This window comes from Pelmatolapia mariae, linkage group LG3_W, assembly GCF_036321145.2.
Source record: "Pelmatolapia mariae isolate MD_Pm_ZW linkage group LG3_W, Pm_UMD_F_2, whole genome shotgun sequence".
NCBI classification, from domain to species: Eukaryota; Metazoa; Chordata; class Actinopteri; order Cichliformes; family Cichlidae; genus Pelmatolapia; species Pelmatolapia mariae.
Genome location: NC_086229.1, coordinates 27,949,413 through 27,969,445, shown reverse-complemented (window position 1 = coordinate 27,969,445; position 20,033 = coordinate 27,949,413). Strand labels below are relative to the sequence as shown.

Here is a 20,033-nt window from a genome sequence, read left to right as displayed (position 1 = left end):
TCTACTGTAAGTGTACACAAACATGAGACCCAAATACAGGAAAACAAATAGAAAACAATACAACTATCTCAGACACGCTTCTGGTGTTGTCATAGCAACCCACACAAACATTTTATTGTCAGCTACATTCAGTATGGTCACTTGTTATTGTTAGCCCCTTCCCAACCACTTCTGTCACAATTTCAATCCCATCAGTCCAATATGTACACCAACATGCCAGAGGGCCAAGGAGTGATAAGACTTCAAACCTGCCTACAACTCATCTTTCTCATTTTGCTTACTGCCCTCTGCTGGTGGACCACCTGCACTACCACAGATCTTACTGATAATGGACTGAACCACTTCCTCAAGCTCCTTCTTCTTGGTCTGGAAGTCATCCAGGTCAGCATCTTGGTGGGAGTCCAACCACTCAATCTTCTCCTCCACTGCCTTCTCAATGGATTCAATCTGGTTCTTCAGGGAGTATGCGTAGCCCTCCAGCTCATTGTGAGCATTGATCCTCTCCTTCAGCTTCCTGTCTTCTTCAGCAAAGTGCTCGGCGTCATTCACCATGTGTTTGATGTCCTCAGGTGTTAGCCAGTTCTGGTCAGTTATGATCTCGTTCTTGTTGCCTGTGGCCTTGTCCTCAGCAGTGACACATAAAATGCCATTGACATTAATCTCAAAGGTGACTTCAATCTGCGGTACACCAAGAGGAGCAGGAGGGATACCAGTCAGGTCAAAGGTAGCCAGGAAATGGTTGTCTTTGGTCAAAGGATGCTCACCTAAAAAAAAGAAAAAGAAAAACAGTCACAATTAGACTTGTGGAACGTTAAATTCCAGTGTCACACATTTCTTGTCATTGGATTATTTTTTATAAAAACACTAGTTGGCAACTTTAAAAAACAACATCCAAGCTCTTACCTTCATAGACTTTGATGGCGACAGTTGTCTGATTATCAGAGGGTGTAGTAAACATCTGGGCTTCTTTGATGGGCACCACTGTGTTCCTGGGGATCAGCTTGGTCATTACTCCTCCAACAGTCTCAACACCAAGGGTCATGGGGCACACATCCATAAGAAGCACATTACCTGCAAGTGAAGGAAAAGGTATACTAAACATTTGATCACATTTGAAAGCTCAACCCTATTTAATAAAATATTTGTAAGAGTCATGACTCACCAGTGTCCTCCTCTCCAGAAAGCACACCAGCCTGCACAGCAGTTCCGTATGCAACAGCCTCATCAGGGTTAATGCCTCTACATGGCTCTTTGCCATTGAAGAACTCCTTCACCAGCTGCTGGATTTTGGGGATACGAGTGGAGCCTCCAACCAGGACAATCTCATGAATGTCAGACTTCTTCAATTCAGCATCTTCCAGCACTTTCTGTACAGGCTTCAGGGTGGACTGGAACAGGTCCTGGGTTTTAAAGAACACACAAGTTAAAAAGCTTGTTCAACCGCTTTTCCAAAAGGGTTTGAATTAATTAACCAAATTAATATCTTACCATGTTCAGCTCCTCAAACTTGGCACGAGTCAGGGTCTCAGAGAAGTCTTGTCCTTTAAAGAAGGACTCGATCTCAATGTGGGTTTGGTGCTGGGCAGATAGCGCCCTCTTGGCCTTCTCGACCTCTCGACGCAGCTTCTGCACAGCACGGTTGTCTTTGCGCACATCTTTGCCAGTCTTCTTCTTGTACAGCTCGATGAAGTGCTCCATGATACGCTGGTCAAAGTCCTCACCTCCCAGATGAGTGTCACCATTGGTGGCTACCACTTGGAATGCACCGTTGTCAATGGTCAGAATAGAAACATCAAAGCTGCCACCGCCCAGATCGAAGACAAGAATGTTCTTCAGTCCATCCTTCTTGTCCAGGCCATAAGCAATACCAGCAGCAGTTCTAAAGAATACAGTGAGAATTTATTTTTCAATTGGAGGGCAGGGACATTGTTTTGCAGTTTCAAATTGCAGATGACCAAATTCATTTTTGACTGGATGCTTACGCCTCATTGATGATTCGCACAACATTCAGACCAGCAATGGTAGCAGCATCCTTAGTGGCCAGGCGCTGGGCATCATTGAAATATGTGGGGACAGTGACCACGGCATGTGTGACCTAAGGAAAAACGATAAAGTCAGATTTCATGATAGACCATTTAACTCTTTAACCCTTTAAGACCTACCATAGAACCAAGTCCGCCACAGCTTATCTTCATATTTTTATATGCTGTAATGCCATTCTTGGGAGAATTTCAAGTTGCTATACATCAATACAACCGTTATATAGCAAATTTAATGACACAAATGCATTAAGTCCATAGTAACTAAAAAAATTGCAAAAAATTGCAATGAACTACAAAGAAATTTAAATTATTGATTTTTTTTACATATATTTCTAGTGAGAGAAATTTAAGAGCCTTATCCCTCAAAACTGTAAATACAATAAAGTTGCACAAAGTAGTTTCTAACCACAGGAAATTTATTTTGAGTGTCTTCATAGTTTTATTTTTGAGATACACCAACTTTTAAATACTGTGGGGAAAATCTGAATTAAATTTTACATTTCAAATTTGCAAAACAAACAGCATGTTCATCAAAAAAAACTATTTCCAACAGTGCAATTTGAGGTCTAAGCATCCCAGAAACTATACAGAAAAGCATAAAGTCAAACATAACTTTTAAAATCACCAGTATAGGCCTATAACGGTCTTAAAGGGAAAAACTACATTACAAAATATGACATCACTTCTGATTTTGGGCAGGGGATGGCGGACATGCGATAATTGGCACTGACGTCTATTCCAAAATGGGAAGTGCTATGAACAGCTGATCGGATCAGCAAAACGTGTTTCTGAAATATAAGGTTTTATTGCTGCAAGTGCTTGCAATATTTGCAAAGCCATATTTGGAAGGAGACCGAGGACAAGTTGAATGCATAAGATGTAAGTACAAGTCCTCCGGTTTCACATGAGGAACCCACCCGAGGGATTAATAAAGTTTTATCTTATCTCTCTCTTATCTTATATATATAAAAAAAAAAAAAAACCATTGCGCTGGCTTATCTAGTTGCAGTGCTACCGGGATTTAAAAATAGTTAAGCTAAATGGAGCGTGCCCGCTCTTATCGCTCTTAATTTGCCCATAAAGGGGTTAATTAAGATTTGCATGTTCACTTATTTAGAATCTCTGACATTTTTGTACCTTCTCGCCAAGGTAAGCCTCAGCAGTCTCCTTCATCTTAGTCAGCACCATAGCACAAACCTCCTCAGGAGCAAAGGTCTTAACCTGGCCACCACCAATGTCAACCTGGATATGGGGCTTCCTCTTCTTCTCAGTAACCTTCACAGTAATATACATCAATATTAATTTAACAAGAATTTCGCTCAAACATGACCCAAAGAACCAACAAGTTTTATTTTCAGCTTGAAAGCTCGCCTTGAAGGGCAGGTACTTGATGTCCTCCTGCACAGACCAGTCACCCCATGTACGACCAATCAGCCTCTTTGCATCAAAAATTGTGTTTTCAGGGTTAGAGGTCAGCTGATTCTTGGCAGCATCACCAATCAGACGCTCACCTTCACTTGTGAAGGCCACGTAGGAGGGGGTGATTCGGTTTCCCTGGTCATTGGGAATAATCTCCACACGCCCATTCTTGAACACTCCAACACTGCAAGATAACAGTTTGAATTCAGTCTGAATCCCATATTATTTTTCCACAGAGACATCATGCCATTATTTAAAGAGTCTGAAGTGACTTACCATGAGTATGTGGTCCCCAGATCAATCCCAATCACAGTCTTCCCAGTTATCCTTTTGTAATCGGCGGCACCAAAGACTGTGCAGACTAACAGCATCCCAACCCATATTTGCTCCATCTTTGTTTGTTTGTTCTCCAATCTACAAGGAGAAATGCAGAAAAGAAATACAACATGAATCAACATGACCTTGAGAACAATAAGTGGTCTGAACCTCTCGAGTTTAAGAAGCTAGCAGCTAATGGTGCAGATATGATTTGCGGAGTCCCAGGACAATAGCAGACTTGAAGTTGGTCTTTCTGTAAATACTATAAATATATTATGACTGGTGTTTAAGAGTAATATTTGAAAATGTTGAGTGACTTTTAAATATTTTTTTATTTATTGTCGGGTTTTTTTTTCTTTTTTTTAAATTGCCATTGTGTATGAAATGTTTTCTTTTTAAGAGTAGCTGGCAAAGAAGTTGGTAAAAAATTGCAACAAATATTACATCACAGTTTTGTCAATATATTTTAGGACTAGACTGATTATGCCCTAGGTACAATAACGCAACTACTTCCTGATAAAACGTGTTGTAGAAAATGTAAATAATTATCATGCTGATAATAAATGTTTTAACCCTCATATATACCTCTATGACACTGTTTCTGACTTTTCCACTTTAGCTCACTACGTTAACACCTAGAACCCATTTTAACACAACCGGCACCACTTTGAGTCTCACCTGCTCGATTTTGTTGTTGAGGTCTTGAAAGCATCTCTTTAAGAAATAAAATAGTATAAGCAGCAATAGCCTTCAAGTTCCAATCCCCACCTCTCTTTCGCTCTTTCTCTTTCTGTTTGCTCTCTGTTTGTGCCAGCACTCAGCAAAGCACCCCACCCCCCGGCTAAACATTTAATCGCTTTTAGTATGCAAGTTTGTGGGTGTCAGGTTTCTTAGTAGGCAGGGCAGAGCAAAATGAAACTGCAAATCTATGTCGTCAAAATCACACTGACTCGTGAGATCATTAACAACTAATAAATACATCTATATTTGTACAGTCAGTGGGAGAGTCCAGTGTTCTCCTAACAGTTTCAGTCTTGTAGAGAAGTTTCTCTCTCTGTGAGCCTGTCTGCTGCACTGGAGGACCTGTGTCTGTCAGACCCAACACAAAGCACCGCCCCAGCTTTCAACTCTGCGCTTAACAGGTTCCTCATTTCAGATACTGATGTAATCACAGCAATTTTAGTAAAGTTCTTTCACTTTTGTTACATAAAAGAATGAGGAGAACGAGGAATGTGCTGATCTTGGCCCATGAGAAGTCCATTTTAAAAAACATGAATGTATCAGTTAAGATAGATTTTATGTTGTTGGTTGTTAAGATCTGAATTTAATTTTATTCTTTATTTTATTTTTTTATTCTCTTTTTAAGGTTATATTTTTCAAGACTTGGTGAGAGAGTTACTCCATAACACCTTGTGTCACTTAGGAATGTGAGTTCAATTGAATACTTTGACCTCAGAAGTTTCCACCTTTCACGTGACCAAGACTTTCCCACTGACGGGAATCCTGCAGTAATGCATGCCAGGCAGGTACGTCAGAGCAAGGCATACCTGAGGTGTTGTAGCAGGAAGTTCTGTGTAATACAGCAGATCAGTGATGCATTGGAATCTCCAGTTAAAGAACAAAGGGCTGTATAGAGACAGACTGATCACAGTAGTTAGTTTACCTGCCTTCTGTTTTAAAGAAACACAGTTGGAAAAAAAAAAAGTAAAGACTGTTCCTTCAAACTATCGCTTTAGCTGATAACTCAGCTAAAGCAATAGGTTTGTAAGACCAGCCTTTAATTTGAATCAGTGCAGTAACTTAAGCTTCTTACTGTGGAGATTAATGTGGTATAAGGTACATATCTGTGCCTCTTACAATTATTGGCTTGCAATTTTATCTGTGAATGGAGGGGTGAATGAAGACAGAGTGTTATCATATAAATTTATAATTTATAACCTGGTGTAGCTGCTAAAAAGATGACTCAATATGTTCTTTTGCCTGAACTGTCTCTATTTTGACTGGTTGCAGTCAAACTATCTGCTATCTATAATACAGTTTTGAGATCCTTTCCAGACGCCCACTCACATCCTGGGCCATCTGACCTCAGGAAATCACGTTAGGGTGGGGCCAGGTTTCACAATGAGCTCACCCGAAACCTTGGCTGATTGCAACCTACACCCATTTTTACACCTTGGCTCATGTGATTAGGTAGAGGATCATTAGGGGGTGTATTGTCCATCTCAGTGGGTTACTCCCACAGAGCTTAAATCTGGGACTCTCCACAATTTAATCCTTAGAACTGAAGAAGCTTCTCAGATGAGAGGTGAAACGTCTTCAAGCAACTTAAAGAAGTCCAGACGCTTTTCTTTCCAAGCTCTTTAGACCGTTGGATCTGTATGTGATGTGATTTAATATTGTGAAATGACTTGCAAAACAAAGTAAGGTACACTTATTTCATGTTCTTTCAATAATACATGAAAATACACGGTAAAAAGCGCTTCAGAAAGTCCTTCCTACTGATCTCTACATATCTGGATGACGACTCTTGTCCCGAATTGTTTGATGTTGGGCTGAGAGCAAACAACCAATGCTCAGAGCAGATCCAGTCAATATCAGTTATTTATTAAGCACATATATGAGGGAGATCCACACGACAACACCCAAAGCGCAGTCTGGTAGATCTCAAAGAGGAAGTACTTTGATACACAGTTTTATATGTCAGGGTTCATGCCGCTTCATGCATAAACAGATAACATAACATGCATCAGTTAAAGTTAGTGACAACTAAATACGATTCCTTTTTAGGTGATCTTCTACAAGTACTTAGAAATCTATCTTAACTGCTTCTCACCCCACTGTTTCCTGTTAAGCAGCATAAAAATAGGCGATGTTCTCTCCAACTCTGCACAAAGCTTCCTGTTCTGTTTTCAGTCTTGCTAAACAATCTAATGACCTATGACACAGTTTATAACTCAAAGGTGGCCTTTAATATACTGGCCTGTAAATGCATAAAACAAAATACACAGCAAATAAGCGCTAGAAAATGTATTTTCCTAACACTCTTCATTCTGTCGCAGGTGAACTCACCTGTCAGCCACAATAGCCCAAACACTCTTTGTATTTCCCCTTCATGCAACTGTATTTATACTGTACATATTATTTATTAATGCACTTCTCTCTTACATCAGTCTGACCCTTATTGTTCTTACCAACTTCAGTTTTACATTTGTTTTTTTATTAACTGTTTATTGTAGACTGAACTGTTTTTATCATGCTGCTGTAACACAAACATTTCCTTTGTGGGATCAATAAAGTATCTATCTATCCATCTGCAGTGACTGTCGTGTTCATGGGCTTTAGTGAGATAAATGTATTAGATCAGGGTCTTAGCATAATTTATACTTTTTGAGTTCACTAAAGTAAGAATTTGCCAGTTGTAATGTGAAAATTGAATGGTAAATGGCCTGTATTTGTATAGCGCTTTCTTTTGTGTTGCCCAAGAACACAACAACCGAGACTGTCCAAGCCGGGGGTCGAACTGGTAACCTTCCGATTACAAGGCGAACTCCCAACTCTTGAGCCACGATCACCCCCGAATGTGAAGATAACTAAATTATTACTATTACCACAACTATCTACCAGGATATTCTCCATCATAGATGCAGTGCTGAGCAGGCCTGGTCTTGCCTGAAACCAAGCAAAAAACAACACACACAAAAAAAACGAACCCACCAAGGAACCCCAGTCGAAAACGTGAGCAAAAAGAGTCAAAACAGCATAACTTTGAAGGTTCAAGGCACAATGTTTATGTATTTGGGCTTATACATGAGTTACAAAACCAAAAAGTAACAACTAAGACCAGACTATGACATTGACTATAACTATGATTATAACTATGACCTAAACTGTGGGCTGTCACGGTCCTGGGTCGGTGACCCAGTGTTTTGGTTTTTGCAGTGTTATTGTGCTTTGTTTTTATTTTTGGTTTGATTTTGTTTCTGTTTTGCATTTCTAGTTCTTAGGTTTTGGTCATTGTACGCAATGTTCCCTGTGTTCTGTGTTTCCTGTTTTACTTTGAAGGTCCATGTCTTGGATTCCGTTTTGCTTCCTTCCTGTCTTGTCATGTTTATGTTCAGCTGTTGCGGTTATCTCTGTTCTTCTCCGGAGCATCTGTGTGTCATTCTGCATATCATGCCTGTTTGTCATTCCCAGTGTTTCGTCTGCCACCTACCCATTTTTCAGGTTTTGTTCATTGTGTTATTATATCTAGTTTCACCCAGTTTAGGTTTAGTTGACTTCTCTTGGTTTTGCCATGCTTTTGTTTTTCTAGTGTTTCATCAGCCAAAATAAAGGTTTGTTTTCTGTTTAATTATTTAATTAGTTTTCTGTTTAAGGCATCCATGTCTGCATTTGGGTTCAGGTCCAAGGCACAAAGTTTATAGGAAAGCAGTTCTGGAGGTCGACCTGGAGTTCGGCAGCACAAAAGTCCATAATCTGAGTGTTTGAGGGGTTGACCTGGAGTTTGGCCAACCAGGCATCCAATATTCCTTGGTTCAGGAGGTCAACCCCAAGACCGACAACAGAACCGGAGCCGGTGTAGGCTTGAGTGAGAAAACTCACTGGACTGGCGGCCAGCAGTGACATTGGTGTGTGTGAAGACCCTCAGTACAGGCCTGGACGTGGTTTGGCAGGCACGCTAGACGTGGCCATGCAGGATCAGACAAGGCCGGACCAGCTGACTGCTGGAGCAAGTCCTTGGACCATCCAACAAGGACAGAAGACGGCTGAAGTGATCCTTCAGACCCTCTAGCAGGAAGTGAAGATGGCTGAAGCAGGTCCTCAAACCCTCCAGCAGGAAACGACGGCATATCTCCAGAACCTCCACTGGAAACATGAGGAGGCTGGATGAACTCAGCTCATTTCACAACTGATGCAAGTAGTTGCTGGCTGGGTCCTCCTGAACCCCCAGCTGAGCCAGGAGATGCAGAGACCTCAGGCTGCACTGAAGGCTGAGATGCAGGCTGCACTAATGATTGAGCTGCAGGCTTCGATAACGGCTGAGTGGACATGGAGTAAGTGGTAGAGTCAAAGCCTGAACAGGTGGCTGAGCTGGCTGAGATGGAAGCTGAGCTGAAGATTAAGAAAAAAGAGTCTCTTGAGGCATAATTCCACTCTCTGAGAAGGCAGGTGAAAAACAGTCCTTAGTGCCCAGAGCTTTTAAACAAGTGTCCATGAAGTGAACAGTCTTAATGATCCAAATCCAGCAGTTTTTGAGTTTTCAGAGTCTGAGTCAACAGTCTTAGACTTTTCAAAACCAGAGTTCATTATCTCAGACTTAATATGAGTTAAGCTGGCTACATGAAAGACATTTACATTGTTGCCCATGAAAACATTTTCTAGGGATACATTAGTGGTTTCAAGTTCAGTGTCACATACAGTGTATAAAAGGTTAAAATAACTCTTGCTGTAAAACGAGTTATGAAAGGGGGGATACATGAGCACTGTGTCTGCATGCAGATCGTAATCTCTCTGCCCATCTCCGCTGCCGAAAAGTGGTGAAAACCCCTTCCTTAACAGATACAGTAGCCCACTTCTGTCAGCAAAATACGATAGGTTGTCAGGAGGATTAATTGTGTTTACTCTGCAGTCTGTTTGATATCTGTAGTTTTGTGCCCTTTTGGACTCATTCTGACCATAAAACTGTCCAAGGAACCGAATCAAAAATGATGGAAGATGGGAACAGCGTTCAGGAAGTAATGCTAGAAAGTTATGTAACACAAGTGTCGGTGATTGAAAAAGAACAAAGTGCAGATTGACAACTGATTGGGGAAAAGCATTGAGAAACATATTACATTGATAACAGAGATAATATTGACATTTGTAGAGTTGAGAAAATACTTATCAGTTTAAATTTAAAATGGATAAAATAAAAAACAAGGAATGAAAAAATACACAACAGCAAGAGGAGGGGTCACAGACTGACTAAAGAGGAGGGTTGGATATGCCCCGGGTTGTTGCTCCCCCACCCCTTTCTGTCATTTTGTGTGTCTCTGCTGTTTGTGCTTTCAGGGCTCTACACCCCTGGGTTCGCGCCGCTTTGCTTGTTTGCTTTTGCTATGTCATCTTGCTGTATAGTACTGTTTTTGCTGTACATATGAAACTGTTTAATAAACACTATTTTATGTATTCTCCTCTTTTTGAGTGATTTGTTTGTAATTGGATCCGAAAAGCTGGGCCTCCACAGCTTTGGTGGGATAAGGTTAACATATTGGCTTCAAAATTTGTGAGGAGCAGGATTTTGAATTCAATTCTGGATTTAACAGGAAGCCAATGAAGGGAAGCCAAAACAGGAGAAATATGCTCTCTCTTTCTAGTCCCTGTCAGTACTCTTGCTGCAAAATTTTGGATTAGCTGAAGACTTTTCAGCGAGTTTTTAGGACATCCTGATAATAGTGAATTACAGTAGTCCAGCCTGGAAGTAATAAATGCATGAACTAGTTTTTCAGCGTCACTCTGAGACAGGATATTTCTAATTTTAGAGATGTTGCGCAAATGGAAGAAAGCAGTCTTACATATTTGTTTAATATGTGCGTTGAAGGACATGTCCTGGTCAAAAATGACTCCAAGGTTCCTCACAGCATTACTGGAGGCCAAGGTAATGCCATCCAGAGTAAGAATCTGGTTAGATACCATATTTCTAAGATTTTCAGGGCCAAGTACAATAACCTCAGTTTGATCTGAATTAAGAAGCAGAAAGTTAGCGGCCATCCAGGTCTTTATGTCTTTAAGACATTCCTGCAGTTTAACTAATTGGTGTGTGTTACCTGGCTTCATGGATAGATAGAGCTGCGTGTCATCTGCATAGCAGTGAAAATTTATGCTATGTCTTCTAATGATGCTGCCTAAGGGAAGCATGTATAATGTAAATAGAATTGGTCCTAGCACTGAACCCTGTGGAACTCCATAATTGACCTTAGTGGGTGAAGAGGACTCTCCATTTACATGTACAAATTGGAGTCTATTAGATAGATATGATTTAAACCACTGCAGCACAGTACCTGTAATACCCACAGCATGTTCTAATCGTGCTAATAGGATATTATGGTCAACAGTATCGAACGCTGCACTAAGGTCTAGCAGGACAAGCACAGAGATGAGTCCACTGTCAGAGGCCATAAGAAGATCATTTGTAAGCTTCACTAAAGCTGTTTCTGTGCTGTGATGAGCTCTGAAACCTGACTGAAACTCTTCAAATAAGCCATTCCTCTGCAGATGATCTGTTAGCTGTTTGACAACTACTCTTTCAAGGATTTTTGATATGAAAGGAAGGTTGGAGATTGGCCTATAATTAGCTAAGACAGCTGGGTCTAGAGATGGCTTTTTGAGTAAAGGTTTAACTACAGCCAGCTTGAAGGCCTGTGGTACATAGCCGATTATTAGTTTCAAGGTTCAAGGTTCTTTATTTGTCACATGCATAGTTATACAAGTATAACACACAGTGAAATGTATCCTGACACGCTCCTTGACATGTGCAAAAAAAAAAAAGGGGGAGGGGGGGTAGAGGAATAACATTATAAATATATATATATATATATATGTAGTATATACATTGGGTGAATGTGCAGTAGAAGCAGCAAGCAGGTGAATTCTGTACATTAATATGAATAGACATCTGACTATTTTACAGAATGGACAATATAAACATATTTAAAGTTAAAGGAATTGAGCGTCTGGAGGAGAGTCTCAGTCAATTATAGATGATGTGAGAGGGCGGGTGTGTGTGTGTGTGTGTGGTGGACGGGGGGGGGGGGGTTGGTTTAGGGCCCGGATGGCTTGAGGATAGAAGCTCCTCTTGAGTCTCTCTGTCCTTGCCCGGATGATGCGGAACCTTCTACCAGATTGTAGAAGTTGGAACAGTTTGTTGCCAGGATGGGACGGGTCCTTCAGTATCTGCGTTGCTCTAGTCCGGCATCTCCTGGTGTAGGTGTCCTGAAGCGGCGGGAGAGCAATCCTGCAGCAGCGTTCTGCTGTACGGATCACTCTCTGGAGAGCTTTTTGGTCCTTCACACAGCTGTTCCCAAACCACGATGTCATGTTCTGTGTGAGGATGCTCTCCACAGCGCCTGTATAGAAGATCCTGAGGATCTTTGGAGAGACCCTGAACTTCCTCAGTTGTCGTAGGTGATACAGGCGCTGCCTAGCCTTTTTGGTCTGGACCTGAATGTGGGCAGCCCATGTCAGGTCTGAGGAGATGTGGACGCCAAGATACTTAAAGGACTGCACCCTCTCCACTGGAGCTCCATTAATGATAATGGGCTTGTAGTCTCTGTGCTGACTCCTTCTGAAGTCCACCACCAGCTCCTTGGTCTTGCCGACGTTCAGCTGGAGGTGGTTGTCCTGGCACCATGATGCCAGATTCTTCACTTCGTCCATGTAGGCCGCCTCATCGCTGTTGGAGATGGCACCCAACACCACTGTGTCGTCAGCAAACTTCACAATGGTGTTGGAGCCGTGGGTGGCCACACAGTCTGAAGTGTAGAGGGAGTAGAGCAGTGGCGAGAGGACACACCCCTGTGGTGCTCCTGTGTTGATGGTGATGCTGTCGGAGACACACCTACCCACCCTCACCACCTGAGTTCTGCCAGTGAGGAAGTCCAACACCCACGCACACAGACGGCTGTTGAGTCCCAGATCCCTCAGCTTTGTGAACAGTCTGCTGGGCACTATTGTGTTAAACGCTGAACTGTAATCAACAAACAGCATTCTCACATAGTTACCCTGTTTCTTGTCCACGTGGCTGAGGGTGGTGTGCAGGACGTGGGCGATGGCGTCCTCAGTGGATCTGTTGGGTCGGTAGGCGAACTGGAGCGGATCTGTGGTGTCTGGGATGGAGGAAGAGATGATGTTCTTCAGCAGCCTCTCAAACACCTTCATTACTACCGAGGTCAGCGCAACTGGCCGGTAATCGTTCAGGGATGACGGTTTGCTGTTCTTGGGCACAGGGATGATGGTGGATCTTTTGAAGCATGTGGGGACCACAGACTTCGCCAGGGACTCGTTGAAGATGTAAGTGAACACACCTGCTAGCTGGTCAGCACAGCAGCGCAGCAGACGGCCCGTGATGCCGTCTGGCCCCACCGCTTTCCTTTTGTTCACTCTCCTCAATGCCGCTCGGACGTCATGCTCCACGAATCTGGTCACCGGTCTCTCGGTGATGACGTCACTGTCCTCGGTAGTCAGGCGGTAGATGGCATTAGCCGCCTGGCTAACCTCGAAACGGGCGTAGAACTGGTTCAGCTCATTGATGAATGCAGAGTCGGCGGTGATCGGCGCAGTGTCCCTGGGTTTGTAGTCCGTAATGGTGCGCAGTCCGTGCCACATACTCCGTGTGTCGCCCTGGTGGAAGCGGGACTCCACACGCTCCCGGTACCGGTGTTTGGCATCTCTCACCGTGCGCCGCACGCCGTTTGAGGCCGCTTTGTAGGTGCTCATATCGCCAGTGGCGAGACCCGCGTTGTAGGTGGCGGTCCTGGCGTTTACTGCAGCGCGGATCGATCTGTCCATCCACGGTTTCTGGTTTGGGAATGTGGTGACTCTCGCAGTGGGGATAATCTCCTCCGCTAGCATATTGACGAAGCATACTGCTACTTCCGTAAACTCGTTGATGTCGACTGCGCATGCTCTGAACATGTCCCAGTCGACGTCGTCGAGTGCGTCCCGTAGCGTAGCTTCTGATTGGGCAGACCACCGTTTCACCTCCCTCGTGGTTACTTCTTCCCTCCGTATGTTTTGTTTATATTGGGGAATGAGGAAGATGGCGTTGTGGTCAGACTTCCCAAAAGTCGGGTGTGAGACAGCTTTGTAGCTCTGCTTGTATGGCGTGTAGCAGTGATCCAAAATTCGAGCCCCCTCCACACGAGACATGCTGGTAAAAGTTTGGCATGACTTGTCTGAGGTTCGCTTTATTAAAGTCTCCTGTTACAATGAGGGCTGCGCCCGGATCCTTGTTTTGAAGCGAACTCAGCACATCATGTAGTTCAGACAAAGCCATACCTGTGTCCGCTTGGGGTGGGATGTAGACCGCCGTGGCGATGACCGAGGTGAACTCACGGGGCAGATAGAAACTTAATGCTCAGGAATTCCAGATGTGGAGACCAGCTGCTGGAAAGAGTAGAAATGCTCCTGGCATCACACCACTTTCTGTTTACCATGAAGCACACTCCTCCACCTTTGGTTTTGTTCGACTCTGCCGTTCTGTCCGCGCGGAGCACAAAGAATGAATCCGATGGAGTTACGGCCTGGTCCGGCACGGTGGGGGTCAGCCATGTCTCCATGAAGCACAGAATGTTGCAGTCCCTCATGTCACGTTGGAAGTAGACTCTAGCTCTTAGGTCTTTTTTTCTTGTTTTTTCTTGTTTTTTACTTATTTTTTGCACTGGTTTACATTCCAAAATCGTCTAGTCTTATAGTATACGACGGCGAATCACTTGTAAACATCGGTGACAAGGTTGCACATCTAATCTTGGACACTTGACAACCTGACCCATCCTGGTCGCCAGAGATTCTACGCGGCGCGGAGAACAACAAAGGACGGGCCGCTCATCCGAGGCGTAGAACAAAGAAGCGCCGGGGGAAACGCGCTGGCATTAGGAACAGACTGAGACAGCAGGCGCATCGCGCACCACTGCCCAGTATCCTACTGGCCAACGTACAATCCATGGAGAACAAGCTTAGAGATAGGTTGATCATATTTAAGATCGAAGAATTAATTAATGGCAGGACTTCTTTTAGCAGTTTTGTAGGAATGGGGTCTAAAAGACACGTTGATGGTTTGGAGGAAGTAATTATTGAAGTTAACTCAGAAAGATCAATTGGAGAAAAAGAGTCTAACTTAACATTGATGGTACTAAAAGTAGCTGTAGATGATATTACATCTGTGGGATGATTATTGGTAATTTTTTCTCTAATGATTAAAATTTTATTTGTGAAGAAGTTCATGAAGTCATTACTAGTTAACGTTGAAGGGATTGTTGGCTCAACAGTGCTCTGACTTTTTGTCAGCCTGGCTACAGTGCTGAAGAGAAACCTGGGGTTGTTCTTATTTTCTTCAATCAGTGACGAATAGTAAGATGTTCTGGCTTTGCAGAGGGCTTTCTTATAAAGCAGCAAACTATTTCTCCAGGCTAAATGATGATTCTCTAAATTTGTGACACGCCATTTCCTCTCCAGCTTATGAGTTATCTGCTTTAGGCTACGTGTTTGAGAATTATACCACGGAGTCAGGTACTTCGGATTTGAGACCTTAGTTTTCACAGGAGCTACAGTATCCAGAGTCGTACGTAGTGAGGAGGTAAAATTTTTAACAAGATAATCGACCTCTGTTGGAGTAGCGTTCAGGTAGCTGCTCTGCTTTATGTTGGTACAGGGCATTGAAGATGATAACAGTGGGTGGATTATATTCTTAAACTTAGTTACAGCGCTTTCAGAAAGACATCAACTTTGATAAAGTCTACTCTCCACTGCTGTGTAATCAATTATTGTAAATGTAAATGTTATCAGGAAATGATCAGACAGCAGAGGGTTTTCAGGAAACACTGTTAAATGTTCCGTTTCTATGCCATATGTTAAAACAAGATCTAGAGTGTGATTAAAGTGGTGGGTGGGTTCTTTTACATTTTGAGAGAAGCCAATTGAGTCTAATAACAGATTAAATGCGATGTTGAGGCTGTCATTTTTAGCATCTACATGGATGTTAAAATCACCCACAATAATTATTTTATCTGAGCTGAGCACTAAATCAGATAAAAAGTCTGAGAAATCAGAGAGAAACTCTGTGTAAGGCCCAGGTGGACGATAGATGATAACAAGTAAGACTGGTTTCTGAGTTTTACAGCTGGGGTGGACAAGGCTAAACATCAGGCTTTCAAATGAATTAAAAGTCTGTCTTGGTCTTTCGTTAATTAATAGGCTGGTGTGAAAAATTGCTGCCACACCGCCCCCTCGGCCTGTGCTTCGAGGTTTCTGGTAGTTAGAATGACTCGGGGGTGTGGACTCATTTAAGCTAACATACTCATCCGGCTGCAACCAGGTTTCTGTAAGGCAGAGTAAATCGATTTGTTGATCAATTATTAAGTCATGTACTAACAGAGACTTGGAGGAGAGAGACCTAATATTTAATAATCCACATTTCGTTGTTTTACTCTTTGGTTCAGATGTGGATACTGTATTGTTCTTTCTTTTTGATTTTTTATGTTTAAATTGTTTATTGCTGGTTTTTAGTTTGTTTTTTGTCCGTTTGGGAGCTGACACGGTCTCTATGGAGATGGGTTTTTGGGGGGATAGCAGGAGGAGAGAAGCTGCAAAGAGGCGTGTAAGACTGCAACTCTGCTTCCTGGTCCCAACCCTGGATAATCATATTTTGGGGGGTTTAATAAATTCGTCCATATTTCTAGAAATGAGAGCTGCTCCATCCAAAGTGGGATGGATGCCGTCTCTCCTAACAAGACCAGGTTTCCTCCAGAAGGTTTGCCAATTATCTATGAAGCCCACATCGTTTCTGGGACACCACTCAGACAGCTAGCAATTTAAGGAGAACATGCGGCTAAACATGTCACTCCTGATCTGATTGGGGAGGGGACCAGAGAAAACTACAGAGTCCGACATTGTTTTGGCAAAGTTGCACACCGATTCAATACTGATTTTAGTGACCTCCGATTGGCGTAACCGGGTGTCATTACTGCCGACGTGAATTATGATCTTACTGTATTTACGTTTACCCTTAGCCAGCAGTTTTAAATTTCCTTCAATGTCGCCTGCTCTGGCCCCTGGAAGACAATTGACTATGGTTGCCGGTGTCTCTAGCTTCACATGTCTGAGAACAGAATCACCAATTACCAGAGTTTGACCCCCGGCGGGTGTGTCGCCAAGTGGGGAAAAATGTTTAGACACATGAACAGGTTGGTGGTGTACCTGGGGCTTCTGTTTAAGACTATGCTTCCTCCTTACCGTCACCCAGCCGCCCTCTTTCCCCAGCTGCTTGGGGCCTGCTGGGAAACAGCTAGCGGGGCCTGCGCTATCTTCGGCTGCACCAGCTACAGGGGCCTGGTTAGCTACGGGTGAATGAAGGGTGCGAAGCCGAGTCTCCAATTCAGTAATCCTGGCCTCCAGAGCTGCAAATATGCTACATTTGTTACAGGTATCATTACTGCTAAAGGAGGCCGAGGAGTAGCTAAACATTTGACACAATGAGCAGGAAAGTGCAGGAGGGACAGGTGAAGTAGCCATGGTGCTAACGAGTCGGCTACGAACTAAGCTAAGCTAGCGAAACAGTACAGAGACAGTGGGTGAATACTTTGGCTATAAATTAGGTAGTGAGTACACAGAAAGGGTGCTTCAGATGAAACACGTGAAGATTATACTATGAAGAAGGAATGTATCTAAAAGTTTTTAATTAAATTGCTAAGCAGAAAAGCTACTCAGAAACACCACTGTGTTTGAGCAGGAACAGGAAGTGATACTCTACCACAAAGCAAGCGAACACCACGTGACAGCGCCACCAAGAGCAAATGAGCAAAAATATCTATGCATATGGTAGGCAAAAGTCCTAAGTTGTTTTCATATTGTTATACGAATTATATAAGCGTCAGTCTTTTAATAAGTAATTGATGAAGTCACATGGTTAATCTTGATCAAAATGAAAAAAAAAAGCGTGTTTGGTTGCCCCATTTTGTGCCTGATTTGGTTGAGATAGTTGAGTACTTGCCTTTTGGTCATTCCAAACAAAGTATTCCTTTTTCGAACTGCTGCCTGAAAGCTAAATATATCATTATGGATTCCCTTTTTCCCTAGGATGACACAATACTTACAAGACGAGCATCCATCCTGAAGTCCTTGTGTGACTACGAGACTGCGACAAACTTGTGACGGAATATACGGTGAGTTACATTCACAAGGTGTTCTGTGTTATGTAATTTAATGCAGGGGTAATTTATATATATTTATATATATATATTATATATATGATACAGCAAAATGTGACACCCTGTACAACTAAAACATATTGTATTTTTTCCTTGTTTTGTTTAATGTCAAATTTCTGAGGTGTGAAACCAGAGACATAGAATTTAGAATTTGGTAAATATATCAGCATATCCACGCTGATGCAGAATTCGTTATTTAGATATGCAAAAAAATTTTTTTTGCATATCTAGACTCAGACAAATGTATTATTATATTTCACATCACAGAACACCGAGCCCAACACTGAAGCCATGGAACAAACTGTGATGGGAGTGTATGTTCTACAGCAGGAGGGTGTGGAGCCTGGAGATGACCCAGAGAACATCGGTGTCCTGATTGAAGGTGTGGAGATTCTCACTGGTTTAATCGAGCATTGCAATTGCTTGTGCTCTGTTATTTGGACTGATACTGTCTGAATCTAAGCTACAAACCGGAGATCAAATGCACTTTTGAAGTCTTGCAAAAGATTATCATGAAGCTGGATTGGCAGAGGTTTCAGATTCAGGGAAGCCAGATATTTTTCCATATTTCTGCAATGCAAATTTGTGTTTACCCTTTTAAAGTTCAAAATTGTAAGTTATAAAATGTTCATAAGGACTATGTGGTTTGCTCAGTGGACATTAGACAAAGATTGTTAGTTCATAAGTTAAAGTCTCATGCAGTTGCAGTTTAAACACCGATTTGTGCAAGATGGGCAATTGTTACAAAGGAAAATGTACCCACAGGTTTTCACAAATTGTTTGAGTGGAGCAGTTGTTCTGAAACTTTTTAAATGTTTTCTCCACACGTTAAATAGACTAAAGTTACCATTAATGGATACAACCTGATTAAATGGAGCACTAATGAATGTATGCAAGAAACATAGCTGAATGTTAAATTGTGTTAAAATTCATGTTTTTTCTTGCAATGCATATTTTACTACATTTTACTAAAGTTGCTTTGGGGATATTATTTTTTTGTTGGCAAACCATTCTACAGACTATTTTTCTTTCAGTCAGCATGTCTTGATTGTTCTGAAAGTTCTGTGGTCTCCTACATGCATTTCTGTTAATGAATGATTCTAAATGTACCTGTTATTTACTCAGCTAGTGAGCTCAGTGATCTATTAGCTTTGAGCCGCTCCAAATGTGGGTGCAATTTTTAACTTCCTATGAAGTTAGCGAATAAGTTTAGTATGAGACGGTTGCAGGGGAGAAGGCTGAACTGAGATCCTGCCAACTGTTTTAAGAATGTTCAAGCAAAATAAAAGAGATGGTTTTGCAAGTTATCGTTTATGTTTGTTTCATTAATTGAGTTAAAAGTAATGTTTACATAAGCAATACAAACACTAACTGAAACACAATTGGTGTGAGTACTACAGGCAGAAAATTACATTTGTTAATTCAACAAGATTAACGTTGGTGTAACAAACAAATATTTACTAGTTCATGTAACAAGACTGACTTTTGATGTGCCAAAGTGTTCAAACAATATAACATGAATTTAAATTAATTTAATTAGACTAACTTGGTACAAACATGTTAACTGAATAAAAGTCAAATTAATTGAATGTTAATGTGAATATTATGTTATACTTACAAATATATATCATGTTGAAACAACACAATCAAGATGTATTAATAAAACATGATTTGTTTAGACGGAATATAAGTGGCAAGATAAAATTACGTTCATCCAATGAATTATTTTTTTGAGTGTATGCGAGACCAGAAGTTTTGGTCTTAGCTGACTGATTTTACAATATGAAGGGATATTGATTCACCTTTTTTAAAAAAAAATGTTTTTGTATATTTTAGACAATAATTTAGGTGTTTTAAGAGTACCACGCGTAATCGTGTTTGTAATTCAACTTGATTAAATTTAGTTCTTTTTTTATTATAGATTTAATTTGTTGCTATTCTGAAAAATGTTTCTTGTTGATCCCATATTGTATAACTAGTCTGTATAACTAGTCAGAATAAAGTCTGTTTGTTCTAATATATGTTTCAAATATTTAATTCATTTACAACTCCAATCTGGGAAGTTAATCATTATCTTTTTGTAATATGTCAGCATTGTTCCAGTTAGGTGTACGTTTGCATGGGATTAATGCCACTCACTTCTGTTGTTCAATACTGAAGGAATTTAAACTTTTTAAAATTATGCAAAATTGCAAAACGCTTGGCTGTGTCTCTAATTAGGGCAGCTGTGGCTACAATGTAGCTTGCCATCACCAGTGTGTGAATGGGTGGATGACTGAATGTTTAAAGCGCT

The 20,033-nt window shown here is 41.7% G+C and overlaps 2 protein-coding genes across 3 annotated transcripts in view; both read right to left on the bottom strand.

The window, feature by feature from the left end:
- The window catches only part of LOC134624309 (nucleotide-binding oligomerization domain-containing protein 2-like), a 1,192,597-nt gene that overhangs the window by 604,148 nt on the left and 568,416 nt on the right, over nucleotides 1-20,033 (bottom strand). The window lies entirely within an intron of this gene.
- LOC134624324 (endoplasmic reticulum chaperone BiP-like) lies at nucleotides 253-5,961 on the bottom strand. 2 transcript variants are annotated; one of them, XM_063469300.1, is made up of 9 exons: nucleotides 5,950-5,961; nucleotides 3,738-3,775; nucleotides 3,414-3,645; nucleotides 3,180-3,317; nucleotides 1,983-2,095; nucleotides 1,489-1,879; nucleotides 1,163-1,400; nucleotides 904-1,071; nucleotides 253-764 (listed from the first exon to the last, which is right to left on the bottom strand). In XM_063469300.1, exons 1-9 carry the CDS (start codon nucleotides 5,959-5,961, stop codon nucleotides 253-255), a joined length of 1,842 nt encoding a protein of 613 aa, XP_063325370.1. The 2 variants fall into 2 exon arrangements, with proteins under 2 accessions (XP_063325370.1, XP_063325369.1); XM_063469299.1 differs by lacking the exon at nucleotides 5,950-5,961 and having other exon boundaries at nucleotides 3,738-3,853.

Bases quoted from the DNA above. Each gene is read 5' to 3' on its own strand.
- LOC134624324 (XM_063469299.1), bottom strand. From the start codon at position 3,853: ATGGAGCAAATATGGGTTGGGATGCTGTTAGTCTGCACAGTCTTTGGT. The intron at 3,646-3,737 runs GTAAGTCACTTC...GTTATCTTGCAG, and splicing joins CTGGGGACCACATACTCATG to TGTTGGAGTGTTCAAGAATG. The intron at 765-903 runs GTAAGAGCTTGG...TCTTTTTTTTAG, and splicing joins CGCCATCAAAGTCTATGAAG to GTGAGCATCCTTTGACCAAA.